Source organism: Loxodonta africana, chromosome 14 (genome assembly GCF_030014295.1).
Source record: "Loxodonta africana isolate mLoxAfr1 chromosome 14, mLoxAfr1.hap2, whole genome shotgun sequence".
Classification (NCBI taxonomy): Eukaryota; Metazoa; Chordata; class Mammalia; order Proboscidea; family Elephantidae; genus Loxodonta; species Loxodonta africana.
In genome coordinates this window covers 72,997,827-73,023,126 of record NC_087355.1, presented here as the reverse complement: position 1 = coordinate 73,023,126, position 25,300 = coordinate 72,997,827, and the positions used below count along the sequence as shown (strand labels likewise).

Sequence of the window (25,300 nt, the reverse complement as noted above, 5' to 3'; positions counted from 1 at the left end):
CAGAATCCGGTCAAGACTCTGAGGACCTCATTCTTCAAAACCAGTTATACAGGCCAGCCCAAGGCTCTTTGAAACAATAACCTGAGCCTGCTAAACTGTCTAGTCCGACCCAAGCACCCAGACCCTCGGCTTGCCCCATCCCAGTGGCTACAGCTTTAAACAGCCCCACACAACTCACAGAGGTAGGCTCTACAGCCTCCTCCCTGATCCATCTACTGGCCCAGGGGAACCCCTGTTTACTTCCTTCCAGGGAACAAGTGCTTTCTCACCTCTCCCAGAAACACCCAGGATGCCTCCATGCCCTCCTCACCTGAATCTCTGAGGGGTAGACTTCTCCTGAGCACTGGGGAACAGAGGAGCAACATGGTCACCACCCACCATGTACCACCTCATGCCTCAGTTTACCCATCTGTAAAACTTAGGCTGCATCTGCCCCTCCCTACATTACAGAGATTTGGGGAAGGTTAATTAATATTTGGAGACCCTGGTGGTGCTGTGGTTAAGAGCCACAGCTGCTAACCAAAAGGTCTGCAGTTCGAATCCACCAGGCGCTCCTTGGAAACTCTTTGGGTCAGTTCTACTCTGTCCTATGGGGTTGCCATGAGCCAGAATCGACTTGATGGCAACGGGTTTGGTTTTTTGGTTTAATTAATATTAACACACTTTGGAACATTCTTTGGAAAAAAAGAGACTCTATTTTCACAATTTTGTCCTTTAGCTCCCTCCTACCCTCCGGAATCTTCCGGAATTGAAATCTGCTGAGTTGGCCAAACTAAAGAAGGGAAACCAGGGGCTGGTGCGGGTTGGCAAGTGAAAGGTGCCAGGTGCCCGAACATTCAAACATCGGCAACTATTTTGTCCGAATGCCTCCAGTTCAAAGGAAGAAGGTTCAAAGCTGCTAGCCTTTCAGGTGGGGTCCTTGGGCCCTGTGAGGGCGGCTGAGGGAAGGGACCTCAGAAATGAGGCGAGGCCTGCAGAAAGGGCCTCCAGGTGTGGGTCAGCCTGGGCACCAGGCCCAGCTGCTCCAGCTGCAGCCGCGTGGGCCTGTAGGCGTTGAGGTTGCTGTAGAGCGCGGGCGGGCCGTCGTGGGGCCTCGCGGACACCGGGGCCTGTGCTAAAAGGGCTCCCCATGGGCCGTGGTAGGGCTGGAACCTGGGGGCCGCTGGTGGGTTTGGGGCCAGGGGGCTGCCAGGCCCCGAGGACATAGGCTGACTCTGGTTCTGAGGGTTGCTGCCTGTCGACGGGCTGCTGAAGGGGTTGGAGGACGTGCGGTCACTGGCCGAGCAGCTGCTGTCACTCAGGGGGCCATGTGGGGGGCTGGGGCCCACTGTGGGCTGCAGGGGCGTGGCCAGCCTGGGGGACTTCAGGCCCATCACCGGCCTGGAGGAGGCGTAGAGGTGGCGGAATTCCTCGTCAAACAGCTCCACCGCCTGGCCCGTGAACTTGGACAGGATGTTGCGGTGGACGTGTCCGGAGAGCCAGGTGAAGCTGGAGGACAAGAGAAGAGAGTGAGCGGAACAGTGGGGAGGCCACGGCCGGGCCTCTGGGGGCTCCTCAGCTTGGACACGAGCTCCAGGGAGGAGGGAGGCAGCAGTGGGAGCTAATGGCAGAGTGTGACTGGTCTGGGAGGGAGGGGGCCGCCACATGCCTGCTGCTCCTCTGTGCCGGCTCATGCCATCCGGGCAGAAATCCAGGGAGGAGGTATTGTTATCCCCTTTTCACAGATGACAAAATGGAGGCTCAGAGACCAGAAAACGTTTGCGGATTAATGTTAAGCCGCCGGAGTGGATTCCTGGCTTCAGGCTCCCTCCTGGTGCTCAACCTGTGGACCCTTTCAGGCTCCCAGTGGAGGAAGAAGGGCTGAGCGTGAGCTGAGTCCTCAGATGAGAAACCTGGCGGCTGGGCCTCGGCTTCTCCACCTGTGAAGTATGGGGACACCTGCCTCCTCTAGCAAATAGGGGTCGGGAAGCGCAGCTGTGAAAAGGTGGCTGCTCCTTGGAAGGCGGGGGCTGTATTTTCATGAAAGTCTAACGTGCTCTTGGGAGGGTTTGGCCCCCTGGACCAGGAAGGGGTGCGATGAGGGGAGAGAACCATATGCCCTCACCTTGGGAGACAGAAAAGGGAATATATATAGGCAGAGCCCAAGAGAACTGGAGATGCCTCATAGGTGCAATTTATGCGAGAAAGTGTCCCAAATGCCACTGGAGGGCACCCTCGAGCAGAGGCCTGGCCCTCCATTGTCCTAGCTGCTGCCAGTTGAACGCCACTCATGGTGACCCCATGCACAACAGAACAAGATGCTGCCCAGCCCTGCTGCATCCCCAGGATCATCTGGGGATCTGATTGTTGTGATCCATAGGGTTTCATTGACTGATTTTTGGAAGCAGATTGCCCGGCCTTTCTTCCTTGGAAACCCTGGTGGCGTAGTGGTTAAGTGCTATGGCTGCTAACCAAAGGGTTGGCAGCTCGAATCTGCCAGGTTCTCCTTGGAAACTCTATGGGGCAGTTCTACCCTGTCCTATAGGGTCGCTATGAGTTGGAATTGACCCGATGGCACTGGGTTTGGTTTGGTTTTTTGTTTCTTCCTTGTCCATCTTAGTCTGGAAGCTCTGCTGAATCCTGTTCAGCATCATAGCAACATGCAGGCCTCCACTGACTGATGGGTGGTGGCTGTGCATGAGGGGCATTGGCTGGACTCGAACCCAGGCCTCCTGCATGGAAGGTGAGAATTCTACCACTGAACCACCGCTGCACCCCACTGGATCTCCATCTACAGGTTTTAAATAAAAACCAAGTTTAAGGCATTTATGTATCACCATTTATGATTCATTGATTTAATCAAATTCTTTTGTATCTCTGATGGAAAACCCTCCTCACTCCCAAAAAATTCCTTGATGGTCCCAGATGACAGCATAGACAGACCTATCCAAGAGCCTTGTAGGTCACCTACTACACAGTGGCGTCACTGGGGTTGGTGTCACCCAGTGCGGTAACTCATGGTGTCATCCTCCCACCCCATGGACCTTCTCCCATACCAGACCATACAGAATGTTGTTTGTACTTTGCTTGTAAATTGTAATTCCTATATATCACTCCTTCTTTTCCTTTAATTACTACTTCATTCTCAAAAAAAGTTATTGATACAGGTTTACAAATACTAATTACCACAATATTGTAGCTAAAACACCAAAAAATTTGACAAAATCAGCAAGTATAAAAACACCAGCAACAAAAACAACAGTAGGTACTTGTAGTGCGTGCAGACAAAACCACGTGATTTCAAGTGACGTTAGAACTGAGTAATAATGACAGTTCTGACCAGAGTGCATTAGAAGGTTCAAAAATTAAATTAGCTTAGAGTTTTAATACATGTAAGCTGTGCTTACGAAAAAAGTTTTTGTTGTTTAACCACAGGGATATTTTTATAAAGAATAATAAATTTCTGCAGAAACACTGCACAGAAATTTTATAGACAGTCATTTTGGTGTCACCACCCCCCGACAGTGTCGCCTGGTGCAGTCCGCATCCCCGCATTCCCCTAGTGACGCGACTGCAACTATATAAGGTGAGCCCAGGGGTGAGAGCCATGGGGGGCAGGATGGTCAGAGGGTGATGGGGACAAGCTGTCCCTATGCAGTGACGGTGCCTGAGCTGAGCATAAACGAATGCCACTCATGACTGGGCCCTCAGCCCAGCCTGGCTGTCGTGCCCCCAAAGGCCTGTCCAGCTCACCTGGTTCACCCAGGCAGGCAGGCAGGCAGGCAGGAAGGGCACATGCAAAGCTCTGGGTAATCTTTGGAACAATGAAGCTTTGTTTAAATCTCACCTGGGCCCAGAAGCCACCCACACACACCCCAGAGAGGCAAGCAGCTGAGGCTGAGCCAAGGGCCATCCAGGTAACAGGGGATGAAGCAAACACAGTGGCAGAGGGACTCGGCTACACTACAACATCAATCACCCTGTGTTGTTTGGTATCCTGCATATTAGGCCAGTTAACTGCAAGCTTTGCACAACAAAACAAGTCCAGAGGAGCCCTGGCAATTTTTCAAGCCCCCACGCACGCCGTGCGCCCCTGCTGCACTCTATGTGTGCACTCCTGGGGACTCTGCATGTGCCCACATGCCCACGTGCCCTGCAGGTCCCCACGCCAACCCTCCCCTACCAGCACTCCTGCACTCCTGCATCCCTGCCACGTGCCCCTGTGCCTCCTGTGGACCCTGCGTGTCACCTCGCGCTCCTATGCGCACTGTGCTCCAGCTTTTACCCTTGTTGGTCACAACCCACAGTGAGAAATACCATGAAGTATTTTTGTTGGCCCTGAAGAGCATAGAATTGACTTAATCATTATCTTTAGCTCAAGGTCCATTCTTATCATTGGTCTATTTTTATTTATCTGGCTAATTAGTTATTTTAAATAATGTAATAAGCACATTCAAACCCACCCAGCAGCTCCACAGGAGAAAGATGTGGCAGCCTAGGAAATCTATGGGGCAGTTCTGCTGTCCTACAGGGGTGCTGTGAGTCGGTATCCACTCGACCACACACACAAGTTTTTTCACTTGCTTATTGTTGTACTTCATTCATTTTGACTGTTGTATAATATTCCATTGCATGAATAGATTATGATTTTCTCACTCTTCCACTGATGGCCATATAGGTTGTTTACATTGCTTTGCTGTTGTGAACACTGCTGCTGTGATCATTCTTGTCTATCTCCTCTGCTGTTCCACTTTCTAAGGGGTGGAATTGCTGGATTATAACTAATCAAACACCAAACCCAGTGCTGTCGAGTCGATTCCGACTCATAGCAACCCTATTGGACAGAGTAGAACTGCCCCATAGAGTTGCCAAGGAGCACCTCGCGGATTCGAACTACCAACTCCTTTGGTTAACAGCTGTAGCACTTTACCACTATGCCACCAGGGTTTCCACTGGATTATAAACTAGGTAAATATTCAGCTTTAGGAGGAACTCCAAACTCTTTCCAAAGTCACTGCACCAGTTTATGATTCCATTAAACCCTATGCCATGGAGTCGATTCCAACTCATGATGACCCTATAGGACAGAGCAGAACTGCTCCATAGGGTTTCCAAGAAGCAGCTGGTGGATTTGAGCTACTGACCTTTTCTGGTTAGCAGCCAAGCTCTTAACCACTGGGCCACCAGGGCTCCTGCAATCCCATTGGTAGTGTATAAAAGATATTGTAAATCCAACATTTGGTAATTTCAGGCTTTTAATTTTTCTTTTCCTCTGATTTTGCTGGTTGAAAAGGTGCAAAAGAGTAACTCATTCTAGCCCTGAGTTGCATTCTGTGATCACTAGTGATGTTGAATATCTCTTGGATTGCCTTTTGGCCACGTGTCTTTCCTCCTCTGTGAAACCCCTGTTTGTGCCCGTGGCCCTCTTTCTATTGTGCTCTTCCTGTGATTTGTAGGAGTTGTTCACGATTCTTGACACTAATCTTTGCCAGGGGTGAACTCCCTGACTACCTGCTCCCAGCTCCTAACCTGTTTTCTCTCACTTGCTTTAAGATGTATTTTGATGAGCCAAAGTTCTTAATTTTAATATAGTCAGATTTAGCCATCATTTATAGTCAATGAGTTTTGTATTTTGTTTAAGAAATCTTTCCCTATGCTAATGCTTACAATATATCCATCTATACATTTTTTAAAATGGTGGTAAAAATATATATAACAAAAACATTTGCCAACTCAACAATTTTTAAGTGTATGATTCAGTGACATTCATCTATATTTTCTACCAAGAGTTTTAAAGTTTTTTGACATTTAAGTCCTTTTAATCTATTGGTGGCACAAATGGTTAGTCACTTGACTAGGAGCAGAAAAGGTGGGAGTTCAAACCCCCCCAGTGGTACCTCAGGAGAGAGGCCTAGTGACCTGCTTCAGAAACGTCACAGCCTTGAAAACCCTACGGGGCAGCTCTACTCTGTACACAGGGATCGCCATGAGTTGGAATCGATTCAATGGCAACTAACAACAACAACCCTAAGGAGTGGATTTTTTGGGGATGTGTGGGATAGGAATCCAATTTTCCATGTGAAGAAATTTTTTCCAGCTCCTCCTCTCCCCACTGCTCTGATGTGCCCAGGCATGTGTGGGTCTGTGTCTCAGCTTCCTATCCTGCTCTGTTTGTCAATTTATCTGGCTCTCCTCCAAGGCCATAATGTCTTGCCTACTACAAAACCAAAAAACACCAAACTCAATGTCTGTAGAGTTGATTCCCACTCAGAGGAACCCTACAGGGCAGAGTAGAACTGCCCCATAGCGTTTCCAAGGAACGGCTGGTGGATTCAAACTGTCAACCTTTTGGTCAGCAGCCATGCTGTTAACGATTATACCAGCTGCATGACAAGTCCTGATTGCTGGTAGGGCAAGGCCCTCCCTGGTCTTCTTCTCCAGACCTACCTTGGCTATTCTTGGAGAAATACATTTTACATCTTGACCGACTCACATTTACAAATACACACCTACTCATGATTTCCAGACATAGTCTACCTCAGTCACTCTGCATTTTTATTCTATTCAGGTGGCCCTGCGTGTCTTCACATCCACTGCCACCCAACTTTTGCTGCCTCCTCATATCAAAGATGACAGCCCAGCCCAGCCTCAGCAAGGAACTGGGGGCCTGGAAACCCTAGTCAAGTGGCGAGTGTACCAGCACCCTGTGATCCTGGAAATCAACCATCATTAAGAAAATCCCCCTATCCTTTGTGTTCCAGAAAACAGCTTACTGCAAATAGCCGCCTTTCCCATATGACTTAGATAAGACTCACAATTTCCCCTTTTTTAAACCTGTGACAAGGCCAGACACCACCCCCCCAATCCCCATTCCTTACCTCATAAATGATCAGCTGAGCTTCTTGTCCCCACCGATTTATCAGAAACAAATTGCTTGTGAACCAAACTTTGGTTAATCTTCTCTCCTTCCCCCATGTTCCTGAACTTTGGCCCACCCTCAGCCTGAGCCAACATACTACCCCTCCTTAAGAACCTCTCCCGTATAGGAATGGGCTGACCTCAGCATAAAACATTCTGACTTACTACTGTCTGATGATGTCACCCTTTTGTCCCATTTCCCCACACCTGGTTCTTTCTAGCCTTGTTTACGCTCGTCTCTAAAAGAAAAACCCATTTTGTCCAACTCTTGCTGATCTTACGGTCAGAGTGGTCTCCCTATTACAATAGACCCCTCCCACTATTATAATAGTCCCTCCCCACTGGCAGTGGTCTTTCTTTCTGAACAAAGCCTGTCCCTAAGTTTGGATTTGTTTTTTGATTTGACACAAGGGAGCTGATGATCCTGGACCAATTACCTAACCTTGGTTCCTGCATCTGTAAATTGGAAGAATAATGCCTGCCTGAAAGTGTTGTCATGAGGATTAAATCTTTCCTAAAGGTCTGAGGGTCAGGGAAAAAGAGGAAGACCCTCAACAAGGTGGACGTACACAGTGGCTGCAACCATGGGTTCAAGCATAACAATGATTGTGAGGATGGAGCAGGACCAGGCAGTGTTTTGTTCTGTTGTACATAGGTTGCTTTGAGTCAGAACTGATTCAACGGCACCTAACAACAAAAGGCCTGACAGCAGTTGGCCCAGTGCCTGGCGCATAGCTCAACAATGTTAGTCTGCTTCGTCATGCCCCTACGTCTCTCCATTTTGCGTGATGGGCTCCCATGGGATGGCGGGGGCGGGGGAGGTGGGGGCGCTTACAGACAAGCTTCTTCATGCTGGAGGTTTTCTCCAGTGCTTTCCGTCTTACAAACTCTGTAGACAGGATGAGACGGGTGAAGGGCTTTTACCTCCTGGAATAATGCTTTCCAAATAATAAAATTATTATACTTGTTTTTGTAACAACAGCTCTTTCCTAATTCACAGGAACGCACTGGAAAGTTTATGTAACAGATAATGTTTGTTGAATGTAAGAATGCTACTAGCAACAGTGATCATTGCCAGCCTACCCAGTAAATCTCACTACTCCTTTTCAAATTGATCCTGTTTAGAACTATAATTATCAAAATAAATTAGAAATTATAAGTAATACATCATAAACCATAATACACTATTAAGTGACATTTTTTTGAGTGTGTCCCATATGTTGGACACCAGCTGTGTATTTGTACTTGCTGTTATACTTAATTCTCACAATAATCATATCCAGTATTGTAAAGATGACGTAATGGGGGTACCTGACCTCCTCTAACTTCACAAGGGGGAAGGAGAATCAAGATCAACAGCCCAAGGCCAATTCTTATGAGGCGGAGGTCAGACGACATGTCTCCACCCACCAACCTTTTTCCTAGTTCCGATACCAACCCTCCCTCCCATGTCATTCTCTACTTCTCTGCTGGGTTCTATAATTTGTTGCAATAGCCACACAGAAATCACAGACAGTACTCACGATTACGGTGTTTATTAGGGAAGTAACAGGTTACAATTCGGGTTTAGGAACGACTTAGGATACGGTTCTTTGATCAGGACAGCCTCTTTCCAGCTGTGTCCGAAGGCGGGCATCTCTCTGGCCCCTTGGCCTCTGCCCTGCTCGGGCAAGTGTTACAGAGCTCTTTTAACTCTGCTGATAAGTGCCTGGAGTACCCCTCTCTGCCAGTAAGCCTTGTGCTTGACAGTCCTCAGCTTTCTTGCTCTGTGGGCCAGAAATCCTACAGCGCTGTCTCCTGCCGGTCTCCTGGTTCTGCTGTCTCTGCTGCTGCCGTTTCTCTGCTGCTGCTTCTCACCGTCTCTGGTGTTACAGCTCTTCCTCTCTGTCCTGGTTCTGCTGCCTCTCTCTGTCTTTGGTGTTACAGCATCCCTCTCTTTCTTTCTCTGTCTCCCTTTGAGCCAAGCAGGATGGCAAAACTGACCAATCCCCCTGTTAGGGTTCCATACACCTTATATACATAGTCCCACACCCACAAGGGTGCCATGCAACTTATTTAGATTATTAGCAAGCTGTCCAATTCTCTAGGTGGGTCACAAGCACCTCATTTGCATAGTCCCACCCAGTCATTTTGTGGGAATTACAAAGACTATGGCTAGAAGAGCCATATTAAGTAATCCACTGCACCACAAGTAGTATTATCAACCATTTCTTTTTTTTTTTCTGATGAAGAAACAGGCCCAGAGGGATGAAGAGCTGTTCAGAGTGGAGACATGTAACAAGCTCAAAATTTTGTTCTTCATACAAAAATCACTTGGATTCCTCTACACCAACAAAAAGAACATTGAAGAGGAAATCAGCAAATCAATACCATCTACAGTAGCCCCCAAGAAGATGAAATATTTAAGAGTAAATCTTGCCAGAGACCTATACAAAGAAAACTACAAGACACTACTGCAAGAAACCAAAAGAGACCTACATAAGGGGAAGAACATACCTTGCTCATGGATAGGAAGACTTAACCTTGTAAAAATGTCCACTCTACCAAAAGCAATCTATAGATACAATCAATCCAATTCCAATGCAAATTCCAATGACATTTTTTTAATGAGATGGAGAAACAAATCAACAACTTCGTATGGAAGGGAAAGAGGCCCCGGATAAGTAAAGCATCACTGAAAAAGAAGAACAAAGTGGGAGGCCTCACTCTACCTGATTTTAGAAACTATTAGGCTGCCACAGTAGTCAGAACAGCCTGGTACTGGTACAACAGACACATAGACCAATGGAACAGAATTGAGAATCCAGACATAAGTCCATCCGCATATGAGCAGTTGATATTTGACAAAGGCCCAAAGTCAGTTAAATGGGGAAAAGACAGTCTGTTTAACAAATGGTGCTGGCATAACTGCAAAAAAAAATGAAACAAGACCCATACCTCACATCACGCACAAAAACTAACTGAAAATGGATCAAAGACCTAAATATAAAATCTAAAACAATGAAGATCGTGGAAGAAAAAATAGGGACAATGCTAGGATCCCTAATACATGGCATAAACAGTATACAAAACATTACTAACAATGCAGAAGAGAAACTAGGTAACTGGGAGCTCCTAAAAATCAAACACCTATGCTCATCCAAAGACTTCACCAAAAGAGTAAAAAGATTACCTACGGACAGGGGAAAAGTTTTTAGCTATGACGTTTTCAATCAGCGTCTGATCTCTAAAATCTACATGATACTGCAAAAACTCAACTACAAAAGGACAAATAACCCAATTAAAAAATGGGCGAAGGATATGAACAGACACTTCACTAAAGAAGACATTCAGATAGCTATCAGATACATGAGGAAAAGCTCATGATCATTAGCCATTAGAGAAATGCAAATTGAAACTACAATGAGATTCCATCTCACTCCCACAAGGCTGGCATTAATCCAAAAAACACAAAATAATAAATGCTGGAGGTGTTGTGGAGAGACTGGAACACTTACACACTGCTGGTGGGAATGTAAAATGGTCCAACCACTTCGGAAATTGATTTGGCGCTTCCTTAAAAAGCTAGAAATAGAACTACCTTACGAACCAGCAATCCCACTCCTTGGAATATATCCTAGAGAAATAAGAGCCTTTACACAAACAGATGTATGCACAACCATGTTCATTGCAGCACTGTTTACAATAGCAAAAAGATGGAAGCAACCAAGGTGCCCATCAGTGGATGAATGGATAAATTATGGTATAGTCACACAATGGAATACTATGCATCGATAAAGAATAACGATGAATCCGTGAAACATTTCATAACATGGAGGAATCTGGAAGACATTATGCTGAGTGAAATTAGTTAGTTGCAAAAGGACAAATATTGTATAAGACCACTATTATAAGAACTGGAGAAATAGTTTAAACAGAGAATAAAATATTCTTTGATGGTTATGAGAGTGGGAAGGGAGGGAGGGAAAGGGGTTTTCAGTAATTAGATAGCAGATAAGAACTATTTTAGACGATGGGAAAGAGAACACACAATACAGGAGAGGTCAGCACAGCCGGACTAAACCAAAAGCAAAGAAGTCTCCTGAATAAACTGAATGCTTCGAAGGCCAGCAGAGCAGGGGGAGGGGTTTAGAGACTATGGTTTCAGGGGACATCTAAGTCAATTGGCATAATAAAATCTATTAAGAAAACATTCTGCATCCCACTTTGAAGAGTGGCGTCTGGGGTCTTAAACGCTAGCAAGCAGCCATCTAAGATGCATCAATTTGTCTCAACACACCTGGACCAAAGGAGAATGAAGAACACCAAAGACACAAGATAATTATGAGCCCAAGAGACAGAAAGGGCCACGTAAAACTAGAGACTACGTCAGCCTAAGACCAGAAGACCTAGATGGTGCCCAGCTACAACCGATGACTGCCCTGACAGGAAACACAACAGAGAATCCCTGAGGGAGCAGGAGAGCAGTGGGATGCAGACCCCAAATTCTTGTGAAAAGACCAGACTTAATGGTCTGACTGAGACTAGAAGGACCCTGGAGGCCATGGTTCCCAGACCTTCTGTTAGCCCAAGACGGGAAGCATTCCCAAAGCCAACTCTTCAGACAGGGATTGGACTGGACTATGGGATAGAAAATGATCCTGGTGAAGAGGGAGCTTCTTGGATCAAGTAGACACATGAGACTGTGTGGGCAGCTCCTGTTTGGAGGGGACATGAGAGGGCAGAGGAGATCAGAAGCTGGCTGAATGGACACAAAAATATAGAATGGAGGGAAGGATTGTGCTGTCTCATTGCCGGAGAGCAACTAGGAATATACAGCAAGGTGTATATAAATTTTTGTATGAGGCACTGACTTACTTGATTTGTAAACTTTCACTAAAAGCTCAATAAAAATTAAAAAAAAAATCTTGTTCTTCTGGGGGAAAGCGTGATATAAGGCAACTTTCTGATTTAGTTTAGTTTTGTTCAAAGGTGAAAAACACACCTTTTTGAGGATTATAGGGTGGGACTAAACAGCCCTGGTGGCGCAATGGTTAAGTGCTTGGCTGCTAACTGAAAGGTCATCAGTTAGAGCCCACCAGCAGCTCCAGGGGAGAAAAGACCTGGTGATCTGCTCCCATAAAGATTTCAGCCTAAGGAGACCTATGGGACAGTTCTACTGTCATTTAGGGTCGCTATGAGTCAGAATTGACTCTACTGCACATAACAACAAAAGGGTGGGACGATCCGCATTTTGAGAAATTTAAGATAAACATAGGGAATGTGTTTTCCTTAAGGTGCTCAAACGAAAGGGGTTATTGATCTCGGGAAGGAGTTTTGGGTTGAGTTGAACCTGCCCGGGGCTTGCAGGCCTGGTCCTGATGTCCCTGAAATGCTCCTTCAGCTCAGAATCCTTCCTGTCCATGAAGCTCCTTCATTGGCTTTCATTATGTGCACAGATGATAGGAGCTAGTCTGCCCCACTTTTATCTCTCCATCATTCTCAGACTTTCTAAGTGACTGTGTTCTCAGACCTCCTCCTGGTTCTTTCCAATGAGATAACCACGCCTACTGTCATGCAAAGTACAGCTGGTGGGTTCTGGGAGGGTAAAATGTGCTAGAGAGAATTGTCCTAATCTCTGTTTTGGGGGCTGGACCTTTTTGATAAGAGATTCTGTTTTTTAAACTCCCAAAGTTTGAATATTCAGATAATTTTAAATAGGATCATGTTTGGGGACTATTAGGTTGGGGGGTGGGCAGAGATGGCACTTGTTCTGTTGATTTCTTCCCACTGTCCTTTTCCGTTTACCTTGCTATTGTTTATCTCCCCAACTTAGTAGGGTTCCAGGAGGCACCCCCAGTCCTATAATGGGCCTAGTGTCTAGTGTTGTTGTTAGCTGCCATCAAGTTGGCCCCAGCTCATGGCGACCCCATTGCACAATGGAACGAAAGTTTGCCTTGTCCTGTGCCATTCCCATGATCGGTTGCAGTTCTGACCCTTAGGACTTTCATTGGTTGATTTTCAGAAGTAGATTGCCAGGCCTTTCTTCCTAGTCCATCTTGGTCTGGGAGCTCTGCTGAAATCTGTTCAGCACCATAGCAACATTCAAGCCTCCACTGACAGATGGTGGTGACTGAGCATGAGGTACCTTGGCTGGGATTTGAACATGTGTCTCTGGCATGGAAGGTGAGAATTCTACCACTGAACCACCACTGCTCCCACACTGCTGGTAAGAATGTAAAATGGTGCAGCCACTTTGGAAAAAAAAATTTTTTTGGCAATTCCTCAAAAGGTTAAACACAGAGTTACCATGTTGTTGCTGTTAGTTGCCATTGAGTCATTTCCATCTCATGGTGACCCCATGTGTGTAGAGTAGAACTGCTCCATAGGGTTTTCAAGGCTGTGACCTTTCAGGAGCAGATCTCCAGGCTTTACTTCCAAGGTGCCTGTCTTAGGCTGGGTTCTCTAGAGAAGCTAAACCAGTAAAGTGTATAAATATATATAGAGAGAGAGATTTATATCAAGGAAACAGCCCATGCGATTGTCGAGGCTGGAACATCCCAAGTCCATGGATCAGGATAGAGGCTTTTCCCAATTCACGCAGCTGTAGGAGCTGGCGAACCCAAGATCGGCAAGTCAGAGAGCAGGGCTCCAGCTCACAGGCTGTGAACGTCGATGAATCCCACGATCAGCAGGCAAGACCATAGGATTTCTCCTGATTCATGTAGCTGCAGGGGCTGGCAAACCCAAGATCGGCAGGTCAGGGAGCAGGACTCTTGCTCGCAGGCTGTGGAGATTGACAGGTAAGCTGCTAGCTCAAGTCCCAAGAACCGGAGGTCAGATGACAAGAGACAGCTGCTGGATCCAGAATAAGCAGAAAGGAAGTAGGCTGCAAAGGGTGGAGAGGTGAAGGCCGAGGGGGCACTGAGCAGCCACAGGCCCCGCCCAGGCTGGTACCACTCAGCAGATTCCATCATGGGGGTGATCACATATCAAAGTTCCACAGGGAAGTGGTCACAACATTATACAACTGCCAAAACACTGAGAATCATGGCCCAGCCAAGTTGACACACGATCTTAACCATCACAAGTGCCTCTGGGTTGGTTTGAACTGTCAACTTTTTGGTTAGTAGTCCAGCCAGCAATTCCACACCTAGGCATGTATCTAAGAGAACTGAATATATATGTCCACAAAAAAACTTGTATACAAATATTCATAGCAACGTTATCCATAATAGCCCCAAAGTGGGAACAGCCCAAATGTTGATCAACTGATGAATGGATAAATAAAATGTGGCATATCCATAAAATGGAATTACTTACTACTCAACAAGAAAAAGGAGTGGCATACTGATACATGCCATGACGTGGATGAAGCTTGAAAACACTGTGCTAAGTGAAAGATTAGACCACATCTTGTATGAGTCCATTTATATGAAATGTACAGAGTAGGTGAATCGACAGAGATAGAAAGTAGATTAATGGCTGCCGGGGCTAGGGATGGTGGGGGGGAAAATGGAGAGTGACTGCTAATTCTTACTTTTTAGAGATGATGAAAATGTTCTCAAATTGATTGTGGTGGTGTTTGCGCAACTCTGTGAATATGTTAAAACCACTGAATTGTAGACTTTAAATGGGTGAATTACACAGTAGGTGAATTATATCTCAATAAAGCTGTTATATTAAAAGAACAAAAATAAAATGGAGCATATGCACGCTCACAAACAAAACAAATCCTGTGACTCTGTAATCACACCTAGGAGATCGGAGAAGGGAAACCGATGATCCTATGTCCTATTGTGATTTCTGAGGGAAACTGAGGCATTTGGAAGTACACCTCCACCTAGAAGTTCCCAGGAAGGGCCCAGATTTCCTCCTTTGGCCCAGACTGGTCCTATTCTCAGAATCAGAGGTGGATTAACCAGTAAGCACAGAACTCATCGGCTTACAGTAAGCAAGGTATGCCCGGGCTTGACTACGTTTACTTACTAATCTACAGTGCCCAATTTCACTGGGTTTCACCACGTCCATGTGAAACTGTGCACTACAGATTAGTAAGTGAACACAATTAAGCCTGAGTGTGCCTTGCTTATTGGGTAATCAGTCCCTGGTGGTGACCCTCCTGCTCTGGGGAGTGGAGCATCTGGTGGGTGGGTGTGGGTGGCTGGGAGCTGATCTGACCCACACTCAACCCTGGACCTCTCAGAAGACGGAAGAGGATGTGAAACCCAGTGCTCACCTGTACGATCCAGACAGGACGTATCTCCAGTCCGAGATGATGAATTTCTCCCGGATTTGGCCGGCGAATTTCCTGCCTGATTTGGCACAGTACACCTCTCCTTCCACACTCCGGATGGAAATGTTCTATGGATGGAAAGTCAAGCTGTCATTCACTAATTATGTATTTACAGATATACATTTGTATAGGAAAAAGTCTGGAACGATGTTCACCAAGACTTAAACAGGGGTTATCTCTGATTGGCGGGATTATGGGTCATTGACATGGTTTTCTTCAGTGGTGTCACCAAGGGGGGTGCAGGGGTGCAAACTGCACTGAGTGACATTGTCAGAGGGGGTGACACCAACATGACTGTCTATAAAATTTTTGTGAAGTGTTTCAGCAGAAATTTATTATTTTTCATGCAAATATCCCTGTAGTTATTTATAATGACAAAGACATTTTTCTTCAGCCCAGCTGAAAAACTCGTTGATGAGTGGACGCTGACTCATAGTGACTCTGTAGGACAGAGTATAACTGCTCCATAGGCTTTCCGAGGAGCAGCTGGTAGGTTTGAACTGCCCACCTTTTGGTTAGCAGCAAAGTCCTTCACCACTGTGCCACCAGGGCTCCAAGCCCAACTTACATGTATGAATATACCTGCAAGGCTAAAACTCTATGCCAACTTACTTTCTGAACTTTGTAATGTGTCAGAGCTGTCGTTATTATCCAATTACAATGACGCTTTGAATCGTGGTTTTGTGTGTACACCCTACAAGCACGTGCTGTTTTCCTTGATGCCAGTGTTTTTATAGTCACCAATTTAAAATCATTAGTACAAAAAACGTTGCTAAGGATTCTGTATGGTCCAGTACAGGAGGAGGGCCATGGTAGGGGGAGGTGACATCATGAGTTACTGCACTGGGTGACACCAACCCTAGTGACACCACTGTTTTCATTTGCTGAATTTTCTAGATTTTCTTCACTGTCTTGGCATTATTTGGGTAATGGAAAAAAAAAAAAAAAAGGGACAGGGGTTAGAATTCAAACAAGGCAGCAAATAAAAACAAGAGTGGGCTGATGCCATGGAGCCCTCAGCTGGGCCACCATGGGGCACAAGAGGTCTGACAGTTACTTGGGGGAAGTCCCTGGCCCCAAGGTGGTCAGCAGGAAAGCTTGTTGTAGCCGAGGAGGCAGCTCCATGGAGGCACCAGTGGACTCTGAATTGTTCTAAGAGAAGGTGGGTTCACAACCAAATCATGTCTCCATTTGTCCCTTTCCTCCCCAGCAGCTCCTGGTGCCCCAGCCTGGGGCTGGAGCCCTTGGAAGCCTGGAGAAATGACAGAGCTGATGAACTGTGTGAATGTCTCTGCAACAGCCAGGCAGAGGAAGGTGGTGGAATACTGCCTGCATCCCACAAATGCCTGCTAGTGGCTGGGCTGGCTCTCTGATGGGCACACCGAACTGCAACGCCTCCACCTGCTCCTTCCTGGCCTCTCCATGAGCTCTGTGAGATCTTGGAAGGCGTGACCCGTCTTTCCTTGCTGGGCAGAGGACTCTCAGTTTTGTGGACTGTGTGGCCCATAAAGGCAACTCCAGTGCCAACTCCCATGACCTGTTTCAATGGCCTCATGTCAAGAAGGATGATCCAGGTAATATCAAGCAGACCCCAGGTCCTGAGGCCTAGGCACCTGGAGGGAGCCCTGAACTCAGTTGCATCCTCCATGTGGAGGGAGAGATAGATATGTAGGAGCCTTCATCCTAGTCTGGGAGGATGGAGAAGGAGGGGTCCCTCCAGCCTGAGGTGCAGGAGTCTTCAAAGGAACCCTGAGGACTGCCCCTAGCTTTTCGGCTGGGTCCACTCGTAAGAGCTCTGAGTGGTTTTATATTTGACCTTGAATTAGGTGCCACATCCTGAATTTAATGTGACTAAATGAACCCTTATCTCTGGATTTCTTTTCTCCCTGCCAGGAGAGGGAGGTGTGGGGTTCAATTAAGTCCAAGAAGACCTTCATGTTTGGGCCAAAGGGTTCTTAACACATATCAGACAGGCCCCGGTGTTGTCTTGCCCATTGAAATGTATCAACTGGGTCTTCTCTGCTAAAACGAGAAAAGGAGAATGTGGCCAAGATGATTGCTCACCATGTACCCACAGGCTCCTTTATACTTCCCACCCCTTATGCATCCAGGTGAGCACTTACTTCTGGTCAATGGGAGATGGGAGGAAGTGATGAGAACCCCTTCCGGGTCAGGCCCTAAAAACACCCTGTGCAATCCTCCAGCTTACTCTTCCCTGTCACTGCAATTTGGAGGCCACGTATCCCTTATGATGTTGCTACAAGATGGAAGAGGGCCATTTGCTCTACAGAGAACTTTGAGCAAGAAGTAAACCTCAATTGTGTTAAGCCATTGAGGGGGAGGGTATTTGTTACCACAGCATAGCCTATTCTATCCTCACTAATACAAAGTACTTTCAGGGCCCCTACCTTGAGGTGACTGTCAGAGATTTGCACTTTGTCACACATCTCCTGGAAGAGCTTCACACCTCCCTGGTCCAGGAGCACACAGACGAACACCCCACGCTTGTTGGCCGCCTCTAGAATGTCACAGAAGATCTCCACATCCGTGAACACATCCATCAGTATGGCCAGGACCTGGGCCAGGGCAGAAAGGCTGGTGACCAGAAGAGTTAGGGCCAGGTGCTAACGGGTTTCAGCCAAACTTCCTGAGGCCCAGTGGGCCTGGGCATTTGGGGGTGGGGAGAGCTGTTCCCGTTGCTGCTGTGATGGAGGCAGAGGAGGAGAGGATGGCGGTAGGGATCTGCTTGGGCAGGTTCAAGGAAAAGAAAAGAAGGGCTGAATGGAGGCCTGACCCCGTCCTGACCCCACCTCTCTGGCCTCATCACGTATCCTTTGGTCTCTAGACCTAAGAAATCACTAGAAAATGACATCATGTTTGGTAAAGTGGAGAATCAGCAAAAATGGAGGAGGCCCTCTATGAGATAGATTGATACGGTGGCTGCAACAATGGTTTCAAACATACGAACAATTGTGAGGATGGCGTGGGACCAGGCAATGTTTTGTTCTGTTGTACATAAGGTCTCCATGAGTTGGAACCAATTAGACAGCAACTACCAACAACTATGCCTACGGAGTGGGGAGAACAGAGGAGGAAGAGGAGAAAAGCTAGAAAGAGAAGGAGAGGAGAGAGGAGAAAAGAAGAACAAGCAGAGGCACTTGGGGAGGCTCAGGTGGAGAGGAATAAATTTCTCAGGCGGGTCTCCACAATAGGTGACGAGATGGCTGCCAGCTTAGCTCCTACCAGCTAAATAACCCCGAAGAAAGAAGGCCTTATTTTCCCAAGAACCTCAGCAAAAGGCCTGGGGCTGACTCTCATTAGAATAACTGAGACCTGTGGCCACTCATGGATCAGTGTCTGTGGCAGAACTCTTACTGGCCTGGCCTGGGTCATGTACTCTCCCCAATTCCAACCCAGGGATGGCAGAAGCCCACCCAAACCACATTGAGAGTGGAGGACTGGTGATTCCTTGAAGTCAGATTGGGGTGCTGTTGACAGAGAAACGACAATTGAATGCTTGGCAGGCAGGAACACGGACACTGTCCCCTTGTCTTATAGAAGCACCACTCCAATCCCTGTCTCCATCTTCACATGGCCTTCTCTGTGTCTCTCTGTCTCTGTACAATAGTCCCACCTTATCTGCAGGGGCATGGACGCCTGAAACCTTGGATAGTACCAAACCCTATATATATTATGATTCATCCTATTCATACAAGCCTATGATAAAGTTTAATTTATAAATTAGACACAGTAAGAGATGAACAACAATAACTAATAATAAAAGAGAACGATTTTAACAATATATTGTAATAAAGTTTGTGTGAACGGTGGAGCAGGATGGCGTGTGATTTCGTCATAGTACATACTCATCTAACATTTTCCAACCACAGAAAGCAAAGCCGCAGATAAGGGGAGGGCTGCTGTATATCTTCTCTTCTTATAAAGGCATCAGTTCTGTTGGATTAGGGCCCACCCTACTCACTGTACTACGCTCTCTGCTCCAATATTTTAACTAATTACATCTACAAAGACCCTCTTTCCAAATAAAGTCACATTCTGAGGTTCTGGGTGGGCATGATTTTCGGAGGACCCCTATTTAACCCAGTACACACATGATTCATTAGAACCATGACCACGTTATTGCACGATTAAGTTTTCACACACACTTAAGCTTACGGCACCAATACCAGCTGAGGCTCTCTTTTGGCTGAAAGATAAACGCCTCCTATCCCCAGTACTGGACAAAAGAGACAATTCCCTCTCTCTCTGCTAAGGCAGTAAATCCTTCTGGTTCTGTTTCAGTGAGTCCCGTTTCCCTGAGATGGGGCTGCTGAGCAAGTGGTCTGTTGAACAGCGAAGGGGCAGGTTTGGCAGTAGGCCAGCATCCTGATGGAAGGAATGCTTGGAAATAAAGCTCATGATGTCTAGGTTTATCTTGTTGGCTTCCTGTTGGGCCTGTCTCCCAGCTGGATCAATTCCAGGCCAATAACTGCTTTGGACGACTCTTCTTCAGTGGCCTGGGTGTGCTGCCTTAGAGGGTGTGTCGTTGTTGGTAGGTGCTGTCAAGTTGGTTCCAACTCATAGTGACCCTATGTACAACATAAGGAAACACTGCCAGGTCCTGCACCATCCTCACAATTGTTGCTATGAGCCCATTGTTGCAGCCACTGTGCCAATCCATCTTATCGAGGGTCTTCCTCTTTTTCACTCACCCTCTATTTTACCAAGAATGAGGTCCTTCTCCGGGGACTGGTCCCTCCTGATAACATGTCTTCCATCCTCGCTTTCAAGGAGCATTCTGGCTGTACTTCTTCGAAGACAGGTTTGTTTGTTCTTCTGGCAGTCCATGATATATTCAATATTCTTCACCAACACCGTAATTCAAAGGCATCAATTCTTCTTCAGTCTTCCTTATTCCTTGTTCAGCTTTCACATGCATATGAGGTGATTGAAAATATCATCGCTTGGGTTAGGTGCACTGTAGCCCTCAAAGTGACATCTTTGAGGGTGTAGTGAGTTGAATAAAGCCAGTTGCTGTGAAGTCCATTCCAACTCATAGCAACTTCATGCGTGTCAGAGTAGAACTGTGCTCCACAGGGTTTTCAGTGGCTGATTTTTTGGAAGTAGGTCACCAGGCCTTTCTTCTGAGGTGCCTCTGGGTAGACTCTTACCACTAACCTTTTGGTTGGCCTGGCAATCTACTTCTGAAAGATTACAGCCATTGGAAACCCTTTGGAGCGCAGTTCTACTCTGACAGGCACGGGGTTGCCATGATTTGGAATCTACTGGTTGCCAACTGGGTTGGTTTATTTGTTTATTCTCCCTCTTGAAGCCCCTGGCTGGCTCAAACGGTTAATGCACTTGGCTACTAACTGAAGGGTTGGAGGTTCGAGTCCTCCCAGAGGTCTGTCTCAGAGGCAGAGGCCATAGAAGAGGGACGATTCATCCCTTATCTCCTCTCTCGTCTCTCCATCTCTGTGTGGTGGGGAGGACACAGCTGACATCCATGGACTGTGGATAGGATCCAGCCCGCCTGGCAACTCTGTGGGACATCCTGAGCCCTCATGTGCATGTGTGGGTACACGCATGCAGGGGTGTGTGTGCAGAGGTGTTGTGTGTGCATGAGTGTTGTGTGTGCAGAGGCATTGTATGTGCATGGGTGTTGTGTGTACAGAGGTGTTGTGTGTGCATGGGTGTTGTGTGTGCAGAGTTGTGTGTGCATGGGTGTTGTGTGTGCATGAGTGTTGTGTGTGCATGGGTGTTCTATGTGCATGGGTGTTCTGTGTGCATGGGTGTTCTGTGTACATGGGTGTCGTGTGTGCAGAGGAGTTGTGTGTGCATGGGTGTTGTGTGTGCGGAGGTGTGTGTGCATGGGTGTTCTGTGTGCATGGGTGTTGTGTGTGCAGAAGTGTGTCCATGGGTGTTGGGTGTGCATGGGTGTTGTGTGTGCATGGGTGTGGTGTGTGCATGGGTGTGGTGTGTGCATGACTCATGTGTGCATGGGTGTTGGGTGTGCATGGGTGTTGTGTGTGTGTGTTATGTGCGTGGGTGTTGTGTGTGCATGGGTGTTGTGTGTGTGCATGGGTGTTGTGTGTGCATGAGTGTTGTGTGTGCACGGGTGTGGTGTGTGCATGGGTGTTGTGTGTGTGTGTTGTGTGCGTGGGTGTTGTGTGTGCATGGGTGTTATCTGTGCATGGGTGTGGTGTGTGCATGGGTGTTGTGTGTGCAGAGGCGTTGTGTGTGCAGAGGCATTGTGTATGCAGAGATGTGTGTGCACAGGTGTTGTGTGTGCATGGGGGATATCACAAACTCTCTGCCTTCGGGGAGCTGGCAGGAAACAAAATGGGTGGAGTCCCTGGTGACTTGGGACAACAAAAAGTTGTGGGGACTGCAACAAACGGGACAGACCTCAGGGGTGACCACCACCCCGTACCTGCAGAACCAGGTCTTCCTATCTGCTAAGAGGCGCTAGAAATTCTTACTTTTAGGTGAAATCTTCAGATTTGTAAATGTTGTCTCAAATTCATAAATGCTCTGCTAGTTGAACAAAGGACTGTAGCGGCCTCAGACTTGGGGAGTAGGAAGCTTTGCTGGGTGGGGAGTTGGGGGCAAGGGAGGGCTCAGCTGGGGGACTGCGTTTCGCAAGCCTCAACCTGGCTTCTTTCCAGGGTGTCTCACTCACCCTTGCAGTGGCAGCTGTGGCTGAGAATCTCCCAGACACCACTGATTCCCACCCCCTGGGAGAACATTGCACACACAGAGAGTGAGAGAGCGGAGCGAGTGTGGTTACGAACAAGCCTTTTGGAGCTGGAAGGATCCTTAACTCCAGAGGGAACCTGAGGCCCGGGAGGTCGGGGGCTCACTGAGGTTGGACAGCCAGTGCTGGTGGCTGCCTGTTGGGCATCTGTCAGTCTCTACTGCCGCCCGCCGTGGTAACACGAGATACTGCTTGAAAGCAGCACAACAACAACAAAAAACCACTGCTGTTGAGTCAATTCTGGCTCATAGCGACCCTATAGGACAGAGTAGAACTGCCTCATAGAGTTTCCAAGGAGCACCTGGTGGATTCAAACTGCCAACCTTTTGGTTAGCAGCCGCAGCTCTTAACCATGAGTCCACCAGGGTTTCCCTAAAGCTGCTCAGAGACATGAAAAACCATGTTCCACCCACTGCTACCTTCCATTTAATTTTCCAGAACTCCACTCCCTCCCTCCCCCTCCACACACAGCCTACCTAATCCTGCTGGCTTTTCCCAGAACCTTAAGATTTCACATGGAATCCCTGGGTGGTGCAAACAGTAACACGCTTGGCTGCTAATCAAAAAGTTGGAGGTTCAAGTCCACCCCGAGGTGCCTCAGAAGAAAAGCCTGGTGATTTACTTCTGAAAACTCAGCCATTGAGAACCCTGTGGAGGGTGATTCTACGCGGACACATGAGGTTGCTGTGAGCTGGAGTCAACTCGACAGCAGCTTGGTTTGGTTTAAAATTTCAGACAGTATTGAACCCAGGAGGGGATTTTGTCAGACAACTGGGACTCTAGTAAAAAAATGAGTTTAAATATCAGCATGCTCTTTTATGAGCTGTTTTAAATGTAATAAAATAATTTTAGTGAGGAGAGTGAGAGAGAGAGAGCCTTTTCACAGATGACAAATTTCTTGGGGCCCATTCCCCCCTGCACCTCTTCAGCTTTGGGAGCGAGGAGTGAGCACCCCTACACCAGGGTTAAGTAGTCATTTTGGCACCTGGAAAGAATGAGGCCCCAGAGCTGGGGCCCTTCTACCCACTCCCCAGCTGAGAGCAAGCTGCCACTTAAGGCCCACTTAAGACGGGTGTTTCCAGAGCTTGTCCATGTGCCTTAACTGGAAGAAGGGATCCAAGTGCCTGTCACTGAGCCTGGAATTCTATTAGCCAAGCTTTGGGTTTGGGTTTTGGTCTTCAAGGCATTTTCCTCTTCCAAAGTCACCTGTTACAATGTAAACACTGTGGGGAGGGAGGGACCTTCTCAGCTGCCTCCCCATCTTCTGCCTGACCCCCGGCTGCATTAGTCACTGAAGGGTCATCTCCGGCAGACGGGTCTAAGCTGAGTCTGAGGGGACAAGGGCATGCTCCCCAATGGAGTGGCTCGCCTTCATTTGGAAACACAGAGGTGGAGCGCCTAACCCAGCCTGGGGACTCAGGAGAGGCTTCCCAAGCAAAAGACTTCATGCCGGGCCTGAGGAACTAGTAGGCATTTGTGATTGTTGTTAGCTGCTGTTACTTTGCCACCTACCCCCACTCACGGGAACCCCATGCGCGAGATTGGCCCGTTGTGATCTCTACGATTTTCACTGGCTGATTTTCGGAAGTAAATCTTCAGAGCCTTGTCCCTAGTCCATCTTAATCTGGCAGCTCCACTGAAACCTGTTCAGCGTCGTGACAACACAGAGCCTCCACTGACAGCTGGGTGGTGGCTGTGCAAGAGTTGTATTGGGTAGGAATCAAACCTGGGCCCACCAGTGTCCCCGAGTAGGAACTACTCATGTGAAAAGCAGGGCAGGTGAGGGAATCCCAGGCAGAGGGGACAGCGCATGCAAACACATTAAGACAGAACATGGTGGGTTCAAGGGTCTACAGGAAGGAAGTGGGAGACATGCTGGAGAGGCTGAGATCCCTGCTAGGGGTTTGCTCTTCCCTCTTGGAAACCCTATGGGGCAGTTCTGCTCTGTCCTATAGGGCTGCTGGGAGTCGAAATCTAGTCGCTGGCAATGGGTTTGGTACCACAGACAATTGAGAGCCAGCAAAGGCCCTTAGCAGGGAAGGGGTCAACTTAGGTGCATAGCGTAGAAGCTGCAGCGTAGAGACCACCGGGAGGTAGGGGATGGAGATGAAGGGAGAGCCAGGCAGAAAGCGATTGCAGGAGGTCTGGTGATGGATGGTGGTGGCTTGGATCCAGGTGGTGACAGGTGGGGTCAGGAAGTCAGGGATCCCGGAAAGGCAGAGGACAACATCTTAGACTCCATCCTAAGCCCCAATCACCTGGACCCTCACCTTTAAAGCAGCATGTGTCCCCCTCTTTCTGCTCCACCAGTCCCATCCCTCCCCAGCTGGTGGCCAAGGAGACCCAGGCTCCGCCATGGCTACCTGACTGGTCCGGGCGATGCAGCGGCGCACCAGGTCTCTGATGTTGCTGTGCTTGTCCGTCTGCAAGTACACGGTGGCGGTGGACTTCTCCTTCAGGTAGGGCTTCTCGGCCGAGGCCCAGGTGTGCAGTAGGGCGGGCTCACTGCTCTCTGAGGCCACTGGGAAGTAGGTACCTGACTGCAGGGAGGCTGAGTCGTGTCCTCTGAGGCCTGCCTCGGCCCCTCCGGTGGGCTCTGGGGTGCAGGGGGGCTCCTTGGCCTTGGCCTGGACGTAGTGGGCCTCCTCTGAGGACAGGAAATCCACCTCGCCTTCCTGGCTGAGTGCCAGCCAGTAGGCCTCAGGACCCCCATCCAAGAGGGCATCCGTGGCCAGGCGGGCACTCTCGTTGTCGCTGAAGTCAGCCCTGGCTGGCCGGATCCATTGGTTCATGACATCTTCCAGGCGTTTCCGGATCTTGCCCACATGCCTTGACCGGCTCATGCTGCTCTGTCGCTGCCTTGTGGAGAGGAGGCTGGTGCTAGAGCTCTTCCTGATGTAAGGAGCTGCCACCAGGCACAGAGGAACGGAGCACCTGCCTCTGGGAAGCACCAGCTCCCAGGACTGGTGAGCAGGGCGCCTTGCGCCCTTCACTGCACTCAAAGGAAGTGATTTACTACTGTCCTGAACAAAGCCTTACAGGAAAACTTGGTAGCAGCCAAGGACTGGCTTATCTCTGAGGGCCACCCGCCCTGCCCGCAGGCGGGAGCACTGGCTCACACTCCACCCTGGCACAGTCAGCCACCAGTGATTTCCTCCCCTCCCAGCACAGGGGGAGGCCAAGGTGAGCCTGCATTCCCGCTCGGTTGCACAACTCTCCCAGAGCCCGGAGACCCTCAGGCCTTGTGACAAAGCTGGGAGACTCTCCCAGGCCATCACCCAGGCAGGTGGATGGGCCTGGAAAAGGACTATGCCAGTGGTCCCCTCCTGCAGTCCCCATTCACAAGCTGATGGGTTCAAACACCAGCCTTT

At 48.2% G+C, this 25,300-nt stretch overlaps 1 protein-coding gene across 1 annotated transcript; it reads right to left on the bottom strand.

The window, feature by feature from the left end:
- Positions 1–953: 953 nt before the first annotated feature.
- Positions 954–24,772, bottom strand: FAM83A (family with sequence similarity 83 member A). The gene is made up of 4 exons (XM_064268042.1): positions 24,293–24,772; positions 17,581–17,748; positions 15,116–15,240; positions 954–1,488 (listed from the first exon to the last, which is right to left on the bottom strand). Exons 1-4 carry the CDS (start codon positions 24,770–24,772, stop codon positions 954–956), a joined length of 1,308 nt encoding a protein of 435 aa, XP_064124112.1.
- Positions 24,773–25,300: the final 528 nt, after the last annotated feature.

What these genes read in the sequence shown, in the direction of transcription:
- FAM83A (XM_064268042.1), bottom strand. Translation starts at nt 24,772, where the DNA reads ATGAGCCGGTCAAGGCATGTGGGCAAGATCCGGAAACGCCTGGAAGAT. An exon ending in GCATCGCCCGGACCAGTCAG is followed by an intron (nt 17,749 to 24,292) that starts GTAGCCATGGCG and finishes GCCCTGGCCCAG; the next exon opens with GTCCTGGCCATACTGATGGA. An exon ending in TCTCTGACAGTCACCTCAAG is followed by an intron (nt 15,241 to 17,580) that starts GTAGGGGCCCTG and finishes TTCCATCCATAG; the next exon opens with AACATTTCCATCCGGAGTGT.